The 19,546-nt window shown below is 38.2% G+C and overlaps 2 protein-coding genes across 7 annotated transcripts; both read left to right on the top strand.

The window, feature by feature from the left end:
• Positions 1-368: 368 nt before the first annotated feature.
• Positions 369-11,027, top strand: LOC122066037 (polyadenylate-binding protein-interacting protein 7-like). 6 transcript variants are annotated; one of them, XM_042629869.1, is made up of 7 exons: positions 369-650; positions 1,605-2,119; positions 2,195-2,463; positions 3,344-3,791; positions 3,897-3,967; positions 8,380-8,504; positions 10,230-11,027. In XM_042629869.1, the coding sequence occupies exons 2-7, from the start codon at positions 1,687-1,689 to the stop codon at positions 10,531-10,533; spliced, it is 1,650 nt and encodes a 549-aa protein (XP_042485803.1). In that variant the 5' UTR covers positions 369-650; positions 1,605-1,686; the 3' UTR covers positions 10,534-11,027. The 6 variants fall into 6 exon arrangements, with proteins under 6 accessions (XP_042485803.1, XP_042485806.1, XP_042485797.1 ...); XM_042629872.1 differs by having other exon boundaries at positions 2,216-2,463; XM_042629863.1 differs by having other exon boundaries at positions 1,605-2,463.
• A 4,727-nt stretch (positions 11,028-15,754) lies between these two features.
• Positions 15,755-19,267, top strand: LOC122057855 (protein STRICTOSIDINE SYNTHASE-LIKE 4-like). Its single transcript, XM_042620185.1, has 6 exons — positions 15,755-16,157; positions 16,648-16,860; positions 17,563-17,630; positions 17,954-18,190; positions 18,549-18,681; positions 18,810-19,267. Exons 1-6 carry the CDS (start codon positions 16,005-16,007, stop codon positions 19,095-19,097), a joined length of 1,092 nt encoding a protein of 363 aa, XP_042476119.1. The 5' UTR covers positions 15,755-16,004; the 3' UTR covers positions 19,098-19,267.
• Positions 19,268-19,546: the final 279 nt, after the last annotated feature.

Below are 19,546 nucleotides of genomic sequence, written 5' to 3' on the forward strand. Positions count from 1 at the left end.
CCGATATGCTCGAATCGCTACATGTGCAGACAAAATAGATAGTATATCGCCGCCAGATACGGGTAGTGCCACGTGTGCCACGTATACTTCTGGAAGAATAGGAGACCATATCTACGGTCTAGAACGCCTTCAGATTTCTTATGGTTCTTGAATCTTGATTTTTTTTTTTTTTTTTTGGTAAAATGAATCTTGATACTCCCTCTGATCATCGCGTCTGAGGTCATCGTACAGTTTCATGACTCAAAAGTCCTCGTAAGTCTTGTTACTTCCAAAGGTCTTCTAAAAATATCTTTGCAATTTATAGGGGTATTTAGGTCTTTTTATTTCATAGGATAATATTTATTCCCTTAAATTCAGGGTATGAGAGTGAGCAGGCAGACAGAGAGAGAGGGAGAGGGAGAGAGTCGTCAAATCGAGTGGCGAAGGGGTGGGGTTTCGTATGAAGCTCCTTTCCGTGGTGGTGGTGGTCGCGAAGAGGGTTTGAAAGGAGAAAGAGAAGCAGCGAAGAAGACTGGTTGAAGAAGCTCAAGAGCAGACGAAGATCACATCCTGGACTACTTATATATATGTTCTTATAGTTTCTCTCGTTCTCTCTCCTTCATCGATGAATCAATTTGATTCGGTCATACCTACAATCGAGCTTCCGAAAGGTACTTGGGGAGCTCGTCTGTGTTTCAGATCTCCAAATACTTGTTTGCCTCCTCTTTCCTTACTCTTTACCTGTTTAAATTTATCTTTTTTATTTTAGATTCCCCTTCGTCGGTGCTTATATTTTTAGATCCTTTCGTATTCATTGTTTGAAGATTGAAACCTTTTGGCTTTGGCATGTATTTGTCTTCTGGTTATTTGCATCTGCTTTTTGTTTGCTTAGTTACCGATTTATGTGAAATGGAAGGTTTTGTATGTGATATTTGAATTTCATCTTAGGGTTTTCATTGAACTCGGGATGGAATCGTCTACACTGGCTTTGTTTTGCTTGTTCTGTGGACGACCATTTGATGGATTTGTGCGTTGTGATTCTGATTTTTGATACTTTGTTGATCTTAGGGTTTTAAGCTTAGATGCGTCTGATGCACTTTATGCTCCTCTCCCCCCTCCTTCCCGGGCGTTGAGATATTTTGTTTGTATTTCCTTTTGTCGTTTCAATTATTCTTTCTTTTTCATGTGAGATGCGCTTATTCTTTTATTTTAAGTCTGATTGATTGTTGATTGTTTCTTAATCAACATTAGTTTGGATACAATAGATGGTCACAAGGAAGGAGTTAATGAGTTCTTTAACTGAATTCGTAACTACAAGTTGGCTGTTTGTTATTCCTTTTTATTTACAGTGACTTTAATCCTACTTTTCCTTTCCTTTTCACGAACAGTTACTTGATTGTTGTATTTCTTCTAAATTTCCAACAAGCCTCTTTACAACGCTCTTATTGTCAACCTCCAAGCTGAATTTAATAATCTAGTGTTAGGATTTCTTACTTTGTTTCATCTTGAGTGTTTTAATTAAGTAACAAGGGTTTGAATTTTATGCACATAATATGTACTCACAATGCAACTTTAGGGCCTTCTTATGTTTTGGATTATTTCATATAATTCAATTTGTTTTGCAGGTTTTGGGTGATTCTTGCTGCGAGCTTCTGTTTTCTGTACACTTTTACATGTACAGAGTGCTATTTTGTTCAATTTCAAATAATGATGAGCTTGTCCAGAAAAGTTATCTCAACCAATGACACAAAACTGAATGCCCCTTGTAAGACAACTTCTCTGAATCCTAACGCAGCGGAGTTCATTCCTTTTGCCCTTAGATCTTCATCTGGAAACCTTGGCTCTGCAGAGGTGACAGCGAGGCTTGATGCCTCTGAAACTTCTGGAAAAACAGTGTTACATCGATCAGAGTCCACTGTTTCTAATAACTCTGATGATGAAGTCCATCAGTACTGGCGCCGCCAGCTCCCTGATGATATTACTCCAGACTTCAAGTTCATGGGAGAAGATGAGTCGCAAGGACCTGAAAGCCTTACTATCTCTAGTTTGTCCATTAACGATGGGAGTGATACCTCCAGGTTCTCTCTATCTACAGGCAGTGGACAGATATTAGGCAAGCCACATGAATTATCTCCTCATGGTAATGATAATGACACTATGATTGAAAAGATAAGATATTCCATTCCATCATATGCAGAAGATCAATCTTCAGCAGCTTTTCTGAATTTTCCAACAGGATTCATAAATGGTGATCAGCACCTTGGCAGTAAGGGAAGGGATGAGTTCACTTACAATGGAAACCCCGGCTCTGGATTCATAAATGATACTTTGAACGAGCATGGGTTTTTGGAGGATAATGACGTCAATCCTGGGGAATTTTTGGCTTCTCAATTCCCTGGTTTTGCTGCTGAAAGCCTTGCAGAGGTCTATTATGCCAATGGGTGTGATTTGAACTTGACAATTGAGATGCTGACTCAACTTGAGGTATATTGTGTTATTCTTAACTAATCTACCGTTGACAAAGGGCACAAAGGGAAGAGGCTTATTTCCTTCATGGGTGTGGGTTTTCTGGTTGGCAAACATATTTATGCCACATGGCAAGTTTTATTGCCTTGAAATTTTGTGTGTGAGTGACTCCGCTATCCCCCTGCTCGCATGTCAAGTTCCAGGTTGAATAGCTTTGCCACATGGCAAATTGAAGCATTGAAAATTTCTGGACTACAAAGGGGGTGCCTTTTTTTCCCGAGGGGATGCATGGACATACATGGGGGGGGGGAATGATTGAATTTGAGTTCGAAAATTGACATGTGGCCAATCTAGACCAATCCTAAATAACGGTTGGGATTGTGATATCTTCATTTCGTGGGTCACAATAGGGGTGAGCCAATTCAACAATTCAACCCCCTCCCCCAAAAAAAAAGTAGGTGTAAGCCAACCAGGAATATTTCTGCCTTCACTTTTGGAGTGTATATTTAGATTTAGAGATATTACGGAGTATGAAAGGAATACTAGTTTACATACCCATCGGGATCTTCCACTAAAATGTTTTTTCATGTGCAGCTTTAGTCTTCAAAATCCACCATTTTATGCAACAACCATTTATGCAGTTCCTTTTAGGATAAATAATGAAGGTATTAATGTGATAAAAAACTGTGGGGTATGACTTTTTTACTAGAGTTTTGCAAATTTTTATCTGGTGGATAGAGGAGTTGGGTTAAATAAAGTTGCGTATGATTATTGTGAAGGAGTACAATTATATGTAGATGGCTTTTGTACCTGCTGATACAAATGTTGTCTGATATCACTGGCACTGCAGATGATCTTTAGATGTGGGTGTTGAAAATGTTTTTGTTTGCACTTGCAGCTTCAAGTTGACGGTGCTTTTAATCAGAACCTGAACTCAAAACCCATGTCGGCTCCAAGCCTGAGTCCAATGGATTTTCCTGCACTTACTGCTCCTGATGGTCAAAATGGTTTGCCAAAATATGCTGGTGATGATATACAGCAATCTACAAATCCATACCGGTCTTCTGACAAGGACACCATTCTTTTCTTCAAGTCCAGCTCTACAACCCCATCTAGAGGTGCTATTGATTTTGCTTCAGCTGTTAGGAAATTAGCATCTCAGGATTCTGGTCACTGGAAGTATGAGAGAAATAGTTCTTCAGATACCTCTGTTGGCTCAAGTAGAAGTTCCCATAACTTAGGTAGCTCTTATAGTGGCAGTCATGGGAGGTCCATTCATGGCGACCGATTGCAAAATCATGGTTCAACTCGGGGAGCTTCTTGGCTTGAGACTGGAGATGCAGTTGGTAATGTTCCGGAGTTGACAATCTCTAAACATGTTTCACAATGGCACTATACTTTTGTAATTGGATTTTTGCCTCGTATTTTTCTTAACTATGTTGATATGGCAGCAAATATGTACTCAGAGCTTAGGGGAGAAGCTCGTGATCATGCACGCCTTCGTAATGCGTACTTTGATCAGGTATCATACCTGAAAAGTATTTGTTCATGTATTTGGACGCTCCCCCCCCCCCCCCATCTTATTTTCTATTAAATTCTTTTTCATTGGTTAACAATTTTTCTGTTGCATGCGCCAATATAATGCTGCTGTTGAGAATTTGACATGTAGCATTACAGAATGAAATTCAAGATTCCAAGGGAGTTGGAGCCTTTTCTTGCTGTTGAATCTTTGCCATATTTTGATTTCTGGTTTGTCCATTCAGTTATTTTGTATATCATGGGAGTTTTTAAATGAATTATATCAGTAAGTTTCTTAAGTAATTTACTTCATGTTCATGCGCCATAACAGAAGACCTGGATCAACTACAAATTCACATAGACAAACCTTGGCGAGAGACTAAAGTGTATGTTACCCAAGAATTAGAGCTGGGTAGATGAAGTCGAGAGGCACCTTTTTCAGTATGTGATCAACAAATGGATCTGTAAAATACTTGACTTAATTAGATGGACTGGTGCAATGACACTTGAGTTGTTGGACCAGAATGACCGGGCTTTGGAAGCCAAGACCAACAAGAACCAGTCCAACCTAGGGTTGGTACTTGGAAGTAATTTATTTAGTACTTTATTTTATTTTTTGTCTTTTATTTCCAAAGATTGAATACATAGGAGTAGAGTTGGTTTTGGACTTGTTTCCTTTTAGAGTTTAAGTAGGAGTCTTTGGATTTGCTCTTTAAATACTTGCATGTAACCCAACGATGCACATAGTTGAATGAAAGAAGAAATTGAAGTGGGTTTTGTGATTGGAGTGAGTGTGTGATTGCTTGCAAGGTTTAAGGTCTCAATCTCGCACTAGGTTTTGCTGGGCCAAACTATAGAGATCTTGCTAAGATTGCTGAGATCTTGTATTTTTTCCCCGGTCATTTCAGTTGCCATATGAGCTTTTTAGCCCTTGAAACTTGTCATTTACCCTATTTTAGGCTTTTTAAACACAGTAGAAACCTCAGTTTTTTGAAAATCAAACCCAAAATGGTACTTTTGACTTCGGACCCGGCATAGGTAGTGTTCAGACTTTTCACCTTAGGCTATTCCACAATAAAAACAAACACTATCGGCCATGTTTCTATGAAAAAAATGGTCTTGAGGTAAAAGGTTTCGAGATCTTGCAGGAGATCTCAACCGAGATATTGTACATTTTATATATCGCCTGTGCTCTTGTCTCGACGAGCCAAAAAACGAGTTAATAGCATGATCATTACCGAGATCTCACTGAGATCTTGAACCATGATAGTGTGCTTCTCCCTTGCTCCTCTGATTTTTTCTCTTGTCCTCTCTCCTAACTGGCCCTCCATCGGGACGTGGGACCAATCATGCTTTATGAAGCTTGAGTACTGATTATAAAGAAACAACATTTACTTAAACTTAGTGTACTGAGATGAGGATGTTGCAATGCATAGGACTAGGGGATGGAATCAGGATGAGTTCATTTGAGAGAACTCAAAAGTAGCACCCATCCAAAATTTGATTGAGATAGTCTTGGTTATGTTGAAAGAAGACCAGCAGATGAGCCAATCAGAAGTGGCATGTCACATGGCCAAGAAGGAGTAGAGATGAGGGGGGAAAATGGAGTTTTAAGAATCGAGTCATAAATGGTGTCGATAAACGAAACCTGTACTCAATTCTACCCCAAAAAAAAATGTTGTACAAGTCTGCGAAAGGCATATTAAGCATTAAATGATCGCTTTTTCCAAGATTAGTCTACTGAGATGAGGATGTTGCAATGCATAGGACTGTATGGATTCAGGATTGAGTTCATTTGAGGGAACTCAAAAGTAGCACCCACCCAAAATTTGATTGAGATAGTCTTGTTATGTCGAAAGAAGTCCAGAAGATGAGCTGATCAGTACTCAGTAGTGTAATGTCACATGGCCAAGGAGGAGAGGAAGGAGAGGGGGGAAATGGAGTTTATGTAAATAAGAGACATGAATGATTATGATAAATGACAGTTGTCCTCAATTTACACAAAAATTGTACCATTTTGGTCTACAAGTCTGTGGAAGGCATATTAAGCACGAAAAGATTTCTCTTCTTATTTCTCAATTTTATTTTAGTGTTCAACTGTTAAAACCAAATTACACCCCCAATATTTGTGGAGTGGAGTTTTCCCTTACTAAAGCGCAAGTGGTGCAAAAAACTGTGACAGTAAGCTATAAACTACCCCTAAGAAATTTAGCATAACTTATGTTCTCATGCATAGAAATATTTTCAAATTCTGTTTTGCTGACATATCGCATCATTTATATAATATGATGCTAAAAATCTGATAGATAAGTGCTGTATAACTCCTTGAAAGATGAGTCTGTGTTACGGGAAACAAAAAAAAAAAATCCGGTGTTTACTCGGTTGAAAACCTCTATTTCCCTTCTTAGATTCTGATACCCTGCATTTGTATCTTAAAATTGGTCAAAAGGGAAAAATAGAGAAAAATGTTGCAAAAGTGAAGGATGAAAGGTAACATCAAACTGAGACTGCATTAAAGCATTCTATGGAAGTAATTATATTTTTAGCAGAGATTTAACATGAGATGTACTGTTTTGGAAAGAGGTTCAATTTTTTGACGTGTGATCATGAGTGAATGTTCAGCATTAACGTTTTCGCCAATTTGACATTGGTTTGCTTTCTTGTATACAACTTGGTTGGTTACAACGCCTTCTCAAAGTGAAGTTGATAGTAACTCTAGGGAAGATTATCCTGGTGAACATTTGATTTCTAAAGGAAAAATCCTCCATTGTACGAGTTCTAGTAGGGGCTCTTACCAGCCATGGAGTTAAGATATTTTCCCTATAAAAAGAATTCTGATCACCTCCCTCTTCCAACCTCGCCCCACCCCATAGTAGTGGGGAGTCCTTTAAGTTGATTCTTTGGTTGATGCAGGTGCAAAACCGTGGACCAATCCAAACCCATATGGGTGTCCAGATGGAGATGAATCGGATCCAAATTGGGATCAAAGATATTAGGATCTCTTAGGATTTTATGGATCTCTCTCAATTCATAGATCCAGGATTTGAATTGATGTCCTTCCATTGATTCCTGTTTCATTGCTTCCTCCTAAAGATTTTACTTCTATTTTGGGATCAATATGCAATCTTTATTTGTTTGCTTAAGTAGGAGAGAGTTATTAGGATTTACTTTCCAATTAATATAAGTTTCAAAATTAGAGCAGGTTTCCTTTCATGTTGGTTCTTTTATTATTTATACCAATGTAACCGATTGAGATTTCAGTTTTGAAGAATGGATTGAATGAGCTATTTTTGGAGCCGTGCCGGGTAGGTGCAAAACAAGGTCGTGTGACCTCCTCCCCCCCCCCTTGGATCTCTCTCTCTCTCTCTCTCTCTCTCTCTCTCTCTCTCTCTCTCTCTCTCTCTCTCATTCTTCTTCTTCTCTAATCTTTACCTTTATTGCTTCTGTTTTCCTTTTCCTTTACTGGCTTGAGGAGAGTTCTATAAAACTGCATCCATCCCAAAGCAAATCGATCTCAAGTCCTGAGAACCCATTCTTCAGTGATGGGCAATCTAACTTTTTTGATTTTGAGAGCTGATGGACTTCCTTGTAGAGAGAAACAACTTGGTTTGCAAGCTGGTTCTATCCTCTTGCACTAGTTATTTTCAGAACCCTAAATCTCTTTCCAATGTTGATGGCTGGTGCTATTAAGGGCTTGAATTATTAGAGAATGAAGTCATGGTCCTTTGTCTGAAGTCTTGGGCTGAGTTGATCAAAGCAGGAGTTATGTCCATTGCAAGCTTCATCTTCCGCCTCTGGTCTGAGTTCTGGAGGTTGAAGAAGACAACCTTAAATTGTGGGTTTGTTTCAAAGCTACTTTATTCTAATTTTCCCACTATACCCCATTACCCCTCTCTAATCTCTTATTTAGTTATTCCCCTTCTAACCTTCATTTATCGTTGATTCCAAGTCTGTCCCTTTATGGCCTTGCCTTAATATACTAATTACCTCCGTATTTTCTTTCATATTAGCTACCTAACCAGTCAATTCTTAATATCATAAATTCCATTTGTGTCCTATTGTGTGTGAGTTCCCAAAATCCCCTTGAATGTTTACAGTGGGCCCATAAGCGATCCAATTCCCTTTTTTGAGTTGGATCTGCATCGCCATTAATTTAATACGATGTAGATAGATTTACGGAAAAAAACTATTGATAATGATGGCCTATAGCTTTTCGGGGGTTGAATTGAAATTGCAATGGTATGCTTAATTCTAGTTTTCAATTGGGCAAGGGGCCTTGACTTGACTTCTTTGTTTCAAATGGTTCCATGGTTCTGATTAGTTCTATTAGTTATATTGGAAGTGTTTAAAGATCTGAGTTGATAAAGCAAGCTGTTTGATAATGTGATCCTAATCAAGGATGTTATTAAAATACAGGCACGCCAGGCATATATCATTGGCAACAAGGCTTTAGCAAAAGAATTAAGTGTGAAAGGACAGCTGCACAACATGCATATGAAGGCAGCTCATGGAAAAGCTCAAGAGTCCATTTATCGACAAAGGTATATTTAGTCCTGTGCTGCATATGACTGCTAATTTGATCCTGAACAGTTTCAATTGCATAGGTGCATAGTTGTGATGATTCTTGGGAGTGTAAAAGGGCATACGGCTTCCGCCACTGCGGGGTCTGATGAGGGTCATTCTTAGGAGTGTGTTATATGTTAAGTTTAAATTGGTTAGAAGCGCACTTGATTAGTGTACTTTTAGTATATTGTGATTCTTCAATTAAAGACCATTAATTAATCTAGTTCTGTGATGGGCATACATGCATACACAGAAACACTTGACATTATTGTTGTTATTGTTTTGCAAATTTGATATAAATGAATGTTATCCTTGTCATAGAAGTGCTTTCATGTCATGACAAGAATTACAATTAGCAGGTTATTGTTTAAGGACACTGTTGTTGTATAAAATGTGTGTGAGCTGTTGAATAATTATGATTGATCATTGATCATTGTGACCTAGTTGTCGCTGGTTCGAGATAGGAAACAGCCTCTCTGTGTGTGGAAGGCTGCATACATTATGACGCTCCCCAGATCCTGCAGTGGCAGGAGCCTCGTGCACTGGGTACACCCTTTTTTATTGATCATTGATCATTGTCCTTTGAATTTTTTCAAATTTTCTGATGACTTGCCAAGATGCAATTTTACCTAGTGTCATGGCTCCTTGATATAGAAGGAGAGGCTATGTTCTATGTTAATCATTGGCGTCTTTTCTGTCTTAATTTGGCTATGTTTTATGTAAATAATTGTATCTTTTCTTTGTTTAGCTTTTGTTTCTGAATGTGACTTTTTTGGCTATGTTCTATGTTAATCATTGGCGTCTTTTCGGTCTTAATTTGGCTATGTTTTATGTAAATAATTGTATGTTTTCTTTGTTTAGCTTTTGTTTCTGAATGTGACTTTTTTGTTTTTTGTGTTTTTGGGGTGGGGGAGGGGGTGTGTGATGAGGTTGAATCTTTACAAGGAGTCAACATTCATGTAATGGTCATTTAAATGTTGTAATTGCATTCATGATGTTGAATTACATGTCATTGTGTGCTCATTTGATCATCTTATATTAGTTATGCTCTCGGTCCTTCGCTTTACCTGGTATATCTGGCGGTTATTGGTGGGGTACCATGAAGGAGATCTTTGATAATATTGTTACTCAATTTGTGTTCATGCCAATTGGGTTCTCGGGAGTACTTTCTGTCTTATCTTAGCATAGGTGTATCCTAGTTGGGGGTTCCACAGCTTGGCATTCTATGACAGTCAGTATGTTGAAGCTTTGGTGGTTCTCATATGCCATTGCAGTCCCCGAGAAGGATATGATGACTTGTGGTGGAGAGGCAAATATATGTTGGTTACCATATGGTGGTGGGTGGTTTTGGCTTGGAGAACACCGAGAAGCCTACTTTGATCTTTGGCTGCCCGTTTGCATGTCTAGAGAACAGATCAGGGCGGAACTCTCGGAATTGCCCTGAAACCTAATGCATGGTTATTTGGCTGTGTAAGAATGATGGGCTTGCATTGCACGACAATGCAGTGTTGCTTCCATGTGCTATGGGGATGGCATTTGAATGTGTATGCATCCTTTGTATTCTTCATTCATGACCTCAGTAAATGTGTGAAGGTGGTTTGTTAAAAAAGTTGTCTATGGTTGCATAATGTCTGTATTACTGTACCTTCACCTGTGTTCTGCTGGCCTTGGGCCTTTTAGTGTTCGGATGTTCTTGTGTGCAGGAATCCAGTTGGTCCGGAGCTCCAGGGCAGCATCAGAGGACAAGAGAGGATGATCGACTTACATGGCCTACATGTGAGCGAGGCCATTCATGTATTAAAGAACGAGTTAAGCATGTTGAGGAGTTTGGCCAGGTCTTCGGGGCAACGGTTGGTGGTCTATATCTGTGTTGGTACCGGGCACCACACCAAGGGTGCTCGTACTCCAGCAAGGCTTCCAATTGCAGTAGAGCGATACCTGCTTGAAGACGAGGGCCTGGAGTACAATGAGACTCAGCCAGGGCTTCTGCGAGTTGTGATATATTGATTCGGAGAAATGAGATTGTAAGTTTATAGGAATTTTTTTTTTTTTGACACAATCAAAACCCTTGACCCATTTGTCATAATTCATGATCTTCATTCTTGTATATTGAAGAAATGGGAGAGAAATAGAGGAACATAGTCCTGAGAAACAGAAAAAGGAAAAAAGGTCTTTTTTTTAAAGAAAAAAAAGAGAGAATGGAGGTTGAAGAAGGGGGGGTGGTTAGTAAAATGAGCAGATGTATCATTAAAAAGAAAAGAAAGCAAATGTATCAACATTAAAGTAGGTTTAATAGGGTGACAGTTGTGTCACGTTTTGGAGGCATTTATAGGAACTTGCAACAGCTATGTAAGCTCTGTTAATTTGTTGCATCTTATGTTCTAAGTTTTCTTAAAATTATTTTTCCTCGGACAATGTAACACACGTGGTATGTATGGGGACGGTTCAATCTAGTAGCTTAGAGGAAACCATAGTGTATAGAAAATCTGATTCAGCAACAACTGATGCAGTTGCTTCTTTTGGATGTCATTCTCCTTTCTTGAACTTCGTTAGGGATTCTTCTCTTTTATCTGTATCCTTTTTTTTTTTAGTGTTTTTTGTGTTTCAAGTAATCTCATAGTCGTCTTGTAAATTCTTGTATTAACTGAGACAGTTTTTGATAAAAATGTGGATTGGTTATTGGATAATATTATATATTAGTGATTCGTTCATTACTTTTTTTTAGGGTAATTTACAGCGCCTCCCCCGGTGAATGTCAGTATTATATGGATATTCCTTTTCTTTCATCAAATTAGGCAAAGATTTTTTGCTGGTAGTCTTTGTTAAGTAAGGATTTAAAATGATATTTTTACCTTTTTAATTAAAATAAATAATAAATCATATTTTACCTAAGTTACTGTTCACTAACAGCCCGCAACAGCAGCTAGTCTCGGCGGTCTAGCTTCTCTCTCTCTCTCTCTCTCTCTCTCTCTCTCTCTCTCTGTGAACCTTGAGGCCGATTTGGGTGTTATAAAAAAATGTCCAGGGTCCCTACGTCGGGTCTGGGTGACCTTGGTGATGGCTTTGGTCATGGAGGCTATTAGCTGTGGGTTCTTTAAATGAAGAATAAGGTTTGAGAGAGATTTTAACAGGTCAAAGAGAGCTTTTTAGAAAAATTAGATCGGGAGTCAGATTTTCAAAGGGGGAGTTCGTTGGCTAGAATTATTCACGTTCTTCCTCACGAATGCCGTTTGGTTGTGGTAGAGCATATCTAATTTCAGGCAATGAAACTCTCTCAATACAACACTAACCAATGTCAAATTTCAGGCGTAGGTCGCTAATCCATAGCCCTTACAATCCCAACATCCGTTGGATTCAGCAACTTAAATATGAGTAAGAAGTTTCCAAAAACAGAACCTAGTCATGGTTTAGAACCAGGTCTGAAACTGATGATGCAACTCATGACAGTGAGGGCTTGGGTGAAGAAAAAGGTCTCTCAACTGCCGAGGAAGACGAGGAGGACATGGATCTCTTGAATAAGTTCGGTTACTTGAGTCCTAGCTCAAGGTAGAACTCATCCGGGTTCTTTCAATTCAATTGATTTTGACAAAGATGGAGCTGTAATTAAGAGGCCAACATTGTATGTGTGATTGGATAAGCTGGTGTTATTGTAGTTTAGGGGATGTGATTTATACCTACAAACTGGAACTTCTTCTTCTTCTTCTTCTTTTTTTTAATCTTTCTGTCTTTGGTGAAGAATTTGCCATTTACTGCTCCTCGATCGATCTCATTTCTCTTCAGTTGACAAGATTGGAGACACTATTCCAAAGAATTTGGGGGAAATCCCTATCTTAACCCATATAGTATATACCATTTACCCAATCTTCCTTTAAAAGATTTTAACAAATTTCCTTTGTAATCTGGAATGAAATGTAGATCTTTTCAGTAGCAAGTTGAGCTTCAAGACTTCAAAGATGGTTTTATCTCCAACCAAAGTTTGCAATCTAAACGGTTAGATATCATGCTTTTTATCGTTTAGATATTTTGTGGTTGTCATGCACTTACTTGACTTGATCTCTCTCCTAGTTCTTCAAGTCTCGTTTCTCTTTTCAGATAGGTCTCGGTGGATGGAATAAGGTAAACATCATTGTCAGAAAAATATGGTCGGTGACTTACGTTGCAACACTTGTACCATATGCACTGCCAAGTGGGTGTTAATGCAAGCCGGAGGCCCACACAGGCCCTGTAGCATGGCACGACATGGCATGGCATGGCTCGGCTTCAAAATTACAAGGCTTTGATCGTCGAGAGGTACTAAGGTCTCATATCTTCATTAACGCTTCTCAATCAGTCTTATCAGACTCATGACTCTTGAGCTTGCCGAGATACCACATATCATTGAAGGTTGTCTTTTTTGGTGAATAATGGGAGGATTTAGGGCATTTTAGGTACTTCACATTAACACATTTAGTAAGGGTATTTTGGTATTTAAAATAAAATATAATAGATGACATCAACATATAAGGTATATTCCTTAACGGATAATGACGGAAAAGGAGGTGTGAGTCTAATTTGGTGAAAGAGAAGGGATGCTCCTATAATACTGGCATTCTCCAGGGGTGGCACTATAATTTACCATTTTTTTAATGGGAAAAAGAGATTCTCTGAGCAGTAATGAAGGATACGAATTCGGCTCCTCCAACTATTATCATTCACCATTTCACCTCTCAGCTATCAGCTCGACACTTGACCTTTAATGAAACCAACAGTTGTGTACGACCCAATTATGATAGAGAAAATCCATACCAGTGAGAAACCTAGACCCGAGAATCATGAGGTTGGTCTATCTCTTTCCCTCCGACTGTGTTTGGTAGCCAAGAGAGAAAAGAAAAAAGAATCTAGAATAGAAAAGAGAAGAGAAGAGAAGAATAGAAAAAAAATGAAATGATAAGAAAATAATAAAAGTGTGTATGCTATGTTACCATTAGAAGAAAAGAAAATATTTTTTTGTGTTTTTGATTTTTGATTTTTTTTTTTTTTTGGTAGGAGAAAACTTCATAATTCCAAGGTGAATTTTGAAATTTTAAAAAAGATTCTTCTCTTGATCCAAGACATATGCCAAGAACACTAAGAATTTTTTAAACCAAGAAGATTGTATAATTTTTATACTTTTTGTCGTTTCGTTTTTCCTCTCTTGGCTACCAAACACAGCCTCCCATTTCAAACCCAAGCGAGAAATACCCTTCTTTTTCGATCTCCCTCTCATTTCTATCTTATAAATCATTACCAAGAATCGTGGTTCATTCCCTACGATTCAAAGGGTTCCAATAATTTTAGGATTTTTGATAATGAGAAAAACCTCCAAAGTTTCGGTTTCCTTCTTCTCTACGAAGAGAAAACAAGAAAACCCTAAAATATAGTTTCATTGTCCTCCCTCATCTCCTGCTACAGCTGGTTTCTCCTCTATGGGTGGGTTTGTGAAATGGGAGGGAAAGAGGGAGAGATTGAAAATCGAAGGTAAGAGAGAGTAATGGTAGAGAGCGAGTCGAGTTTGGGTTTTCTCTACTTGGATTAGGTTGAGTGTGTATTTTTTTTTTGAGAACGGAGAGGGGTTGATTCCTCACACTCTGGATTTGAAAAAAAATAGGTGTTGACCTCATAGAGTTTGAAGTTGGACGATTGGAGCATCTGTAGTTGGAGAGGTGCCGAAATTGGCATGGCACTTGGCACACACACATTTTCCCTCTCTCGTTGGAAAATCAGTTTTTTCTAGTTAATTTACATTTTTCAAAATCTGGTGATTTAGGGGAGTTTTTTTTATTTTTTTAATATCTTCCTTCTGCTCCAAGTGAAGACAACCAAGAAAAAAAAGGACTAATATTGAAGGCGAGTATTAAAATTTTAGGATTTTATTTAGTCGTAGATTGTTTTTTAACCAAGTTTTGATTAGGTTTTTATGGTTTTTTTTTTATTTGAATTGGTGACTCACCTAAATCAGAACTTGGTTTTCCAACTATAAGTAATATTTTCATAGTACGAAGATATCAAATAATAGGCTCGTTCCATCTCTTGTCTCCACAATCTCTATTGGAAAATACTGACACACGCCCTCTCTCCAAGGACTAATAAGTAATCAATTCCAGGATTTGCATCAGTCAAATCGATTTGTTTTCCTTTCAAATCTCCTTTTTTTTTTTTTTTTTGGTGCATTATAATAACTTCCACGGCAAGTTAACTACTACAAAGTAATTTAATAAATAAGGTATGGAGAGCCCTAAAACCAACGAAATAGTAGGAAGGACAATTGTTCAAAGATTTTATTGTCACTTTCCAGCATTACTTATGTAGGGTAGAAAAGCTTGTATGATCTTTGCATCTACTTTTTGTGCTATGTGGGAAGATAATTCAATAATTTTGATTGTGGTATACAACTTAAAGGTTGAAGGTTCAAGGCTTGTGACAAGACAAAAAAATTGATTGTTCAAGGTTCAAGGCTTGTGATTTTATTATCGCTTTTCAGCATTACTTATGTAGTGGTTGCGAAGTCATAACCTTCTTTTGATTGTGCCGTGTCTTATTCTCATAATTTATTTTTTCAATCGTCCATCTATTGACATGTATCCTCTCATGATCTTGGATTTTTCGAAGTAATTTTTTACGATGTAAAGAGCGCAGCTTCATGGCTAGAAATAGAACTTAATCTCCAAATTGTCAAGTAATATACAATTGTTGGGCTTATGTGTCATGAGCTTGGTCACGGGACCTACGTCAAATGCATAACCTATCTCTTCCCTCCTTTTCTTTTATTCTTAACATATATTGCCAACCCGATAAGAATAACCAACAAGGAAATAGTTCTTTCAAAGGAACCAACCTCCAATGCTTTAAGTTTCTATTCAGAAAATATCTCTTCACCATTACAAGATAAATGTATATAAATTTCCATACGACTTAGGAAATATTCTCGCCACAGAAACCAAGTGGTTCACACATAAATAGGTACGAAAGCAACTTAGAGACAATTAAGTCAAAGTCGTGTTAGATTGTAACAAGGGAGGCTCGATCAGAGGATCTACCGCGCCCAATATATTCCGAAGATGTAAGATAGATTCTCAATTGAAAGAAGTCCAAAAGTTCATTCAAATAATTGATGCACTCCCCTACAAGTTAGGATCCAATAGATCAATTAGGCATTATAGGACTTGTTCATACCTATCGAGACTCCTTCCATGCAAAATGCTCTCTCACAAACTAGCTTCTTTCAATTATGGCAAAGATGGATTTTGTATTTTTGTAAAATCTGATATGAGATAAGGATGTCCTGCAAGACTTGTGCTTTGCCTGTTTGTCCTTTTCTGTCTCTGTTCTTTTCTGGTCTTTCTACTTAAATTTCTTGAAATCCTCCAAAGCTACGATTGGGATTCTCCACCTCCACCCATATCTTATCAAATCACCCAATTAAGAGAGATATCGGAGCACGAAGGCCTCACTCTGATATCATGCCGACCTTAAGAAGCATTTTCCTTGTGTGCTTACTGGCTTTCCTGCTAAAAATATTTGTCTTCTCGCCCATATCTCTCTCTCCTGAGATAATCCAGTTTCCTCCTCCACCATCGTCGCCGCTGCTCCTCTCCACCAACGATTACTTACAGGTCAGAAACAAAAACTTAATTTCCTCTCAGTTAGTGAGCTTTATTAAAATAAGAGAAGAATTTATTTCTATCCACCAAAAATGCCATAATAGACTTCCTCTTTGTTTAGATATTGAGAGTTATAGAATTATAGTCTCATATCGGGTTGTTCAAGTCCTTGATTCCTTCATATACTAGAGGATCAAGCTTAATCCGCTTAGTATCTTAAGGTTTTGGGTTGGATATATTCAGTCCCACCATTACTTATGCTCCATTATCTGTCGAGTGTAGGGCCAGTTACGCGTGAGGTAGAAAGTTTAGATGTTAGAATTTATAGAGTTATAGTCCCACATCAAGACCCTCCTGCGGGGCTAAAGCTGTGCACATTATGGCCCACCCCAAAACCCTGTGATGGTGGAAGCCTCGTACAATGGATACACTTTTTTTTTTCTCCCTAATGCCCAAGGAGAAGTTTCTTTTGGTTTGAGTGTTATGATTTTATTGAATGTAGAGAGTGACCAAAGTTGGAGAAGGAACTCTAGAAGGCCCTGAAGGTTTATACATAGACAAAGAAGGCATAATTTATACAGCTACAAGAGATGGTTGGATTAAGAGAGTGCATCAAAATGGTTCTGTTGAAGATTGGAAGATGATTGGTGGCCAAAGTATGCTTGGAATCACAATGTCAGCTGATGGTAGTGTTCTTGTATGTGATGTTGACAAGGTGAGAATCAGACTCAAAACCATGACATTAACATGCTTTTCTGATCCTTAAGTTCATTCAAATGGTATTAATCACATTGTAATAATATCATATGCTTATTGAAAGAACCACAATAATAAATTATAGTCAAGAATGCGACAAGTGATAATAGAAAGTGTCAACCAGCGCAGCTGGTAAGGAGCTTGTGGTCGTCAGATTTTTTTTGTTTTACAGGGAAAGAGAACGCTATCTGCTTGCATTCCTCACAGCCAGACACATGGGGAAGTGGAGGTGGGGGAAGTGTATCTTTTCATAGCCCGCCCCCACTTCTCTATGTTCTTATGTGTGGAGAATGCAAGCGGGTGGCGTTCTCTTCCTTTCTTTATTTATTTATTTTTTTCCTTTTCTATAAGTACAGCACATAGTCCAATACTATTAGTCCCAAGTCCCAACTGCTCTACTTTAGCATTAACAGCCCATTTATGCTCTGTTTCTGAATATTAACAACATTGAAAGACTTAAAAGATTTCATCAACATAGAAGTACTCAGTAAAATATTAAATACTTCCCCATAGCCACCACCCTTCCCGCGTGATCCATTCTACCACCTCTTGACAGTCCAACTGAAAAAATCCAAACTCCAATTCTCTTGCATTGGCTGTCTAGCTTCTATTATGTTCTATCTCATAGATATATACAATTTTTGCTATTAATGCATGGCAGGGCTTGCTAAAGGTTGACCACAACAGTGTAAAGGTCCTTAGTTCTCATATGAATGGTACAAAAATAAGGTAATATCTACTCAAAACTTCTAGTCTGCAACAATGTTTACACTTATAGATGGTTTCCAGTGAATGAAGGATTTAAGGCTTGTTTGACTGCAAATGGAAATAAGGGGAAGGGACGTGAAAATTTTCAAACCTAAGATGATTTAAGTAATTCATACAATCACATGGGATATTGATTACAAAAGTTTATTTTTGGATTTGAAAATTTTCACTTTCCTTTCTTTTAATTTCCCTTGCAACCAAATGTAGTCTAAGGGTTTTCTGCATCTACCCTTGTCATCAAAAACCTTGCTAATTAACCTATTTATCCTTGTTGATCAAAACAGATTTGTTGATGATGTTATTGAAGCGTCAGATGGTACTGTGTACTTCAGTGATGCCAGTACTAAATTTGGATTCCATAATTGGATCCTTGACATGGTTGAGGGAATTCCTCATGGGCGGCTTCTCAAGTATGATCCAAACACCAAGGAAACAACAATGGTGCTGGATGGTCTTGGATTCGCAAATGGTGTAGCACTCTCACAGGACCAAGATTTTCTGGTTGTTTGCGAGTCATGGAAGTAAGAAGCAGATAATAAAAAATACTTGACCATTGGTGTATAACAATTTTGTTGAGATGGTTGGAGTTATAGAGTTATAGTCCCACATCGTTTATCTAAGAGGACCTTGGATGTGTCTTCACATACCATTAGATCATTTCCACCTAATAGTTTAAGCTTTTGGGCTGCACCACCCAAATGGAGGTCTCTCTCCACATGTAGAGCCAGTGGTCCTTGGTGTTGGTGCCTTCATATACTTGACGAGTTATCTTCATTTAATAACGTTTTGGCTAATGTGAGGCTATAACTCCTCCCAACATCTCTACACAGTTCACAGAGCTTCTCTCACAAATTTCCATTTCATTTTTACTACTGCAAGATTCCGGTGTATGAAGCATTGGCTGAAGGGAGAGGAAAGAGGGAAGACAGAGATCTTCATTGAAAATCTTCCCGGTGGTCCTGATAACATCAATCTTGCACCAGATGGGTCTTTCTGGATTGCCCTTCTTGAGGTAATCACTGATTATTACTGCATTGACTCATTCTTCCCTGTTGTGACTCACTGTTCTTGGGTTGATCCTGATTGGGAAAACCACCAGAACTAAAGAGTAAATTCTGTGTTTACTTGGATCTTTTGCAGTTGAGGACTAATACATGGTTAGACTTTGTGCACAAATCAAAGTTAGCCAAGCACCTGGTCTCAAGTTTTCCAAAGCTGCTAGAACTACTGAATGGAGCAAAGAGAAAAGCAATGGCTGTGAATGTCGGAACCAATGGAGAGATCATTAGGAAGTTCGATGATCCAGATGGAACGGTTATGTCCTTTGTTACTACTGCTCTTGAGTTTGAGGGTCACCTCTACTTGGGAAGCTTGAACTCCAATTTCATTGGAAAATTACAGTTGAAGCAATCCAACCCTTCAGAATGAAAAAGGAAAAGTTATGCTGTTGTAGTATCAGATCTCCTTGGGGTTGGTAGGGTTATTTCTAGCAAGGTTGGTTTTAACAGATCATGTAAGCAGAGTCAGAATACAAAGCAGTGTCAGAGTACAAATAAATTAACAAATAAGATGGGACTCTCAAATAAGATCTATTCTCACATGGTGTGCTTCTTTGTTTGTGGATGTAGAAATGAGGGAAGGAAACCATTAAACAGGCAGGTTCAAATGATGCTGTGGTATCCGAGCCTGGATCACCAACCTGTATATGTAGACTTCACTTATGGTTAAATGCTTACATGTGTCCTTTCGTTTTCATAAATATCATTTCATGCACTCCTAATGGCAGTTTGTAAGGACATTTATGAAAGCAAAAGGGTACATATCATCAACAAAAAAAAAATACATATGACAAGGAGTAAAGGTGAGTGATCCAGAAT

This window comes from Macadamia integrifolia, chromosome 2 (assembly GCF_013358625.1).
Source record: "Macadamia integrifolia cultivar HAES 741 chromosome 2, SCU_Mint_v3, whole genome shotgun sequence".
Classification (NCBI taxonomy): domain Eukaryota; kingdom Viridiplantae; phylum Streptophyta; class Magnoliopsida; order Proteales; family Proteaceae; genus Macadamia; species Macadamia integrifolia.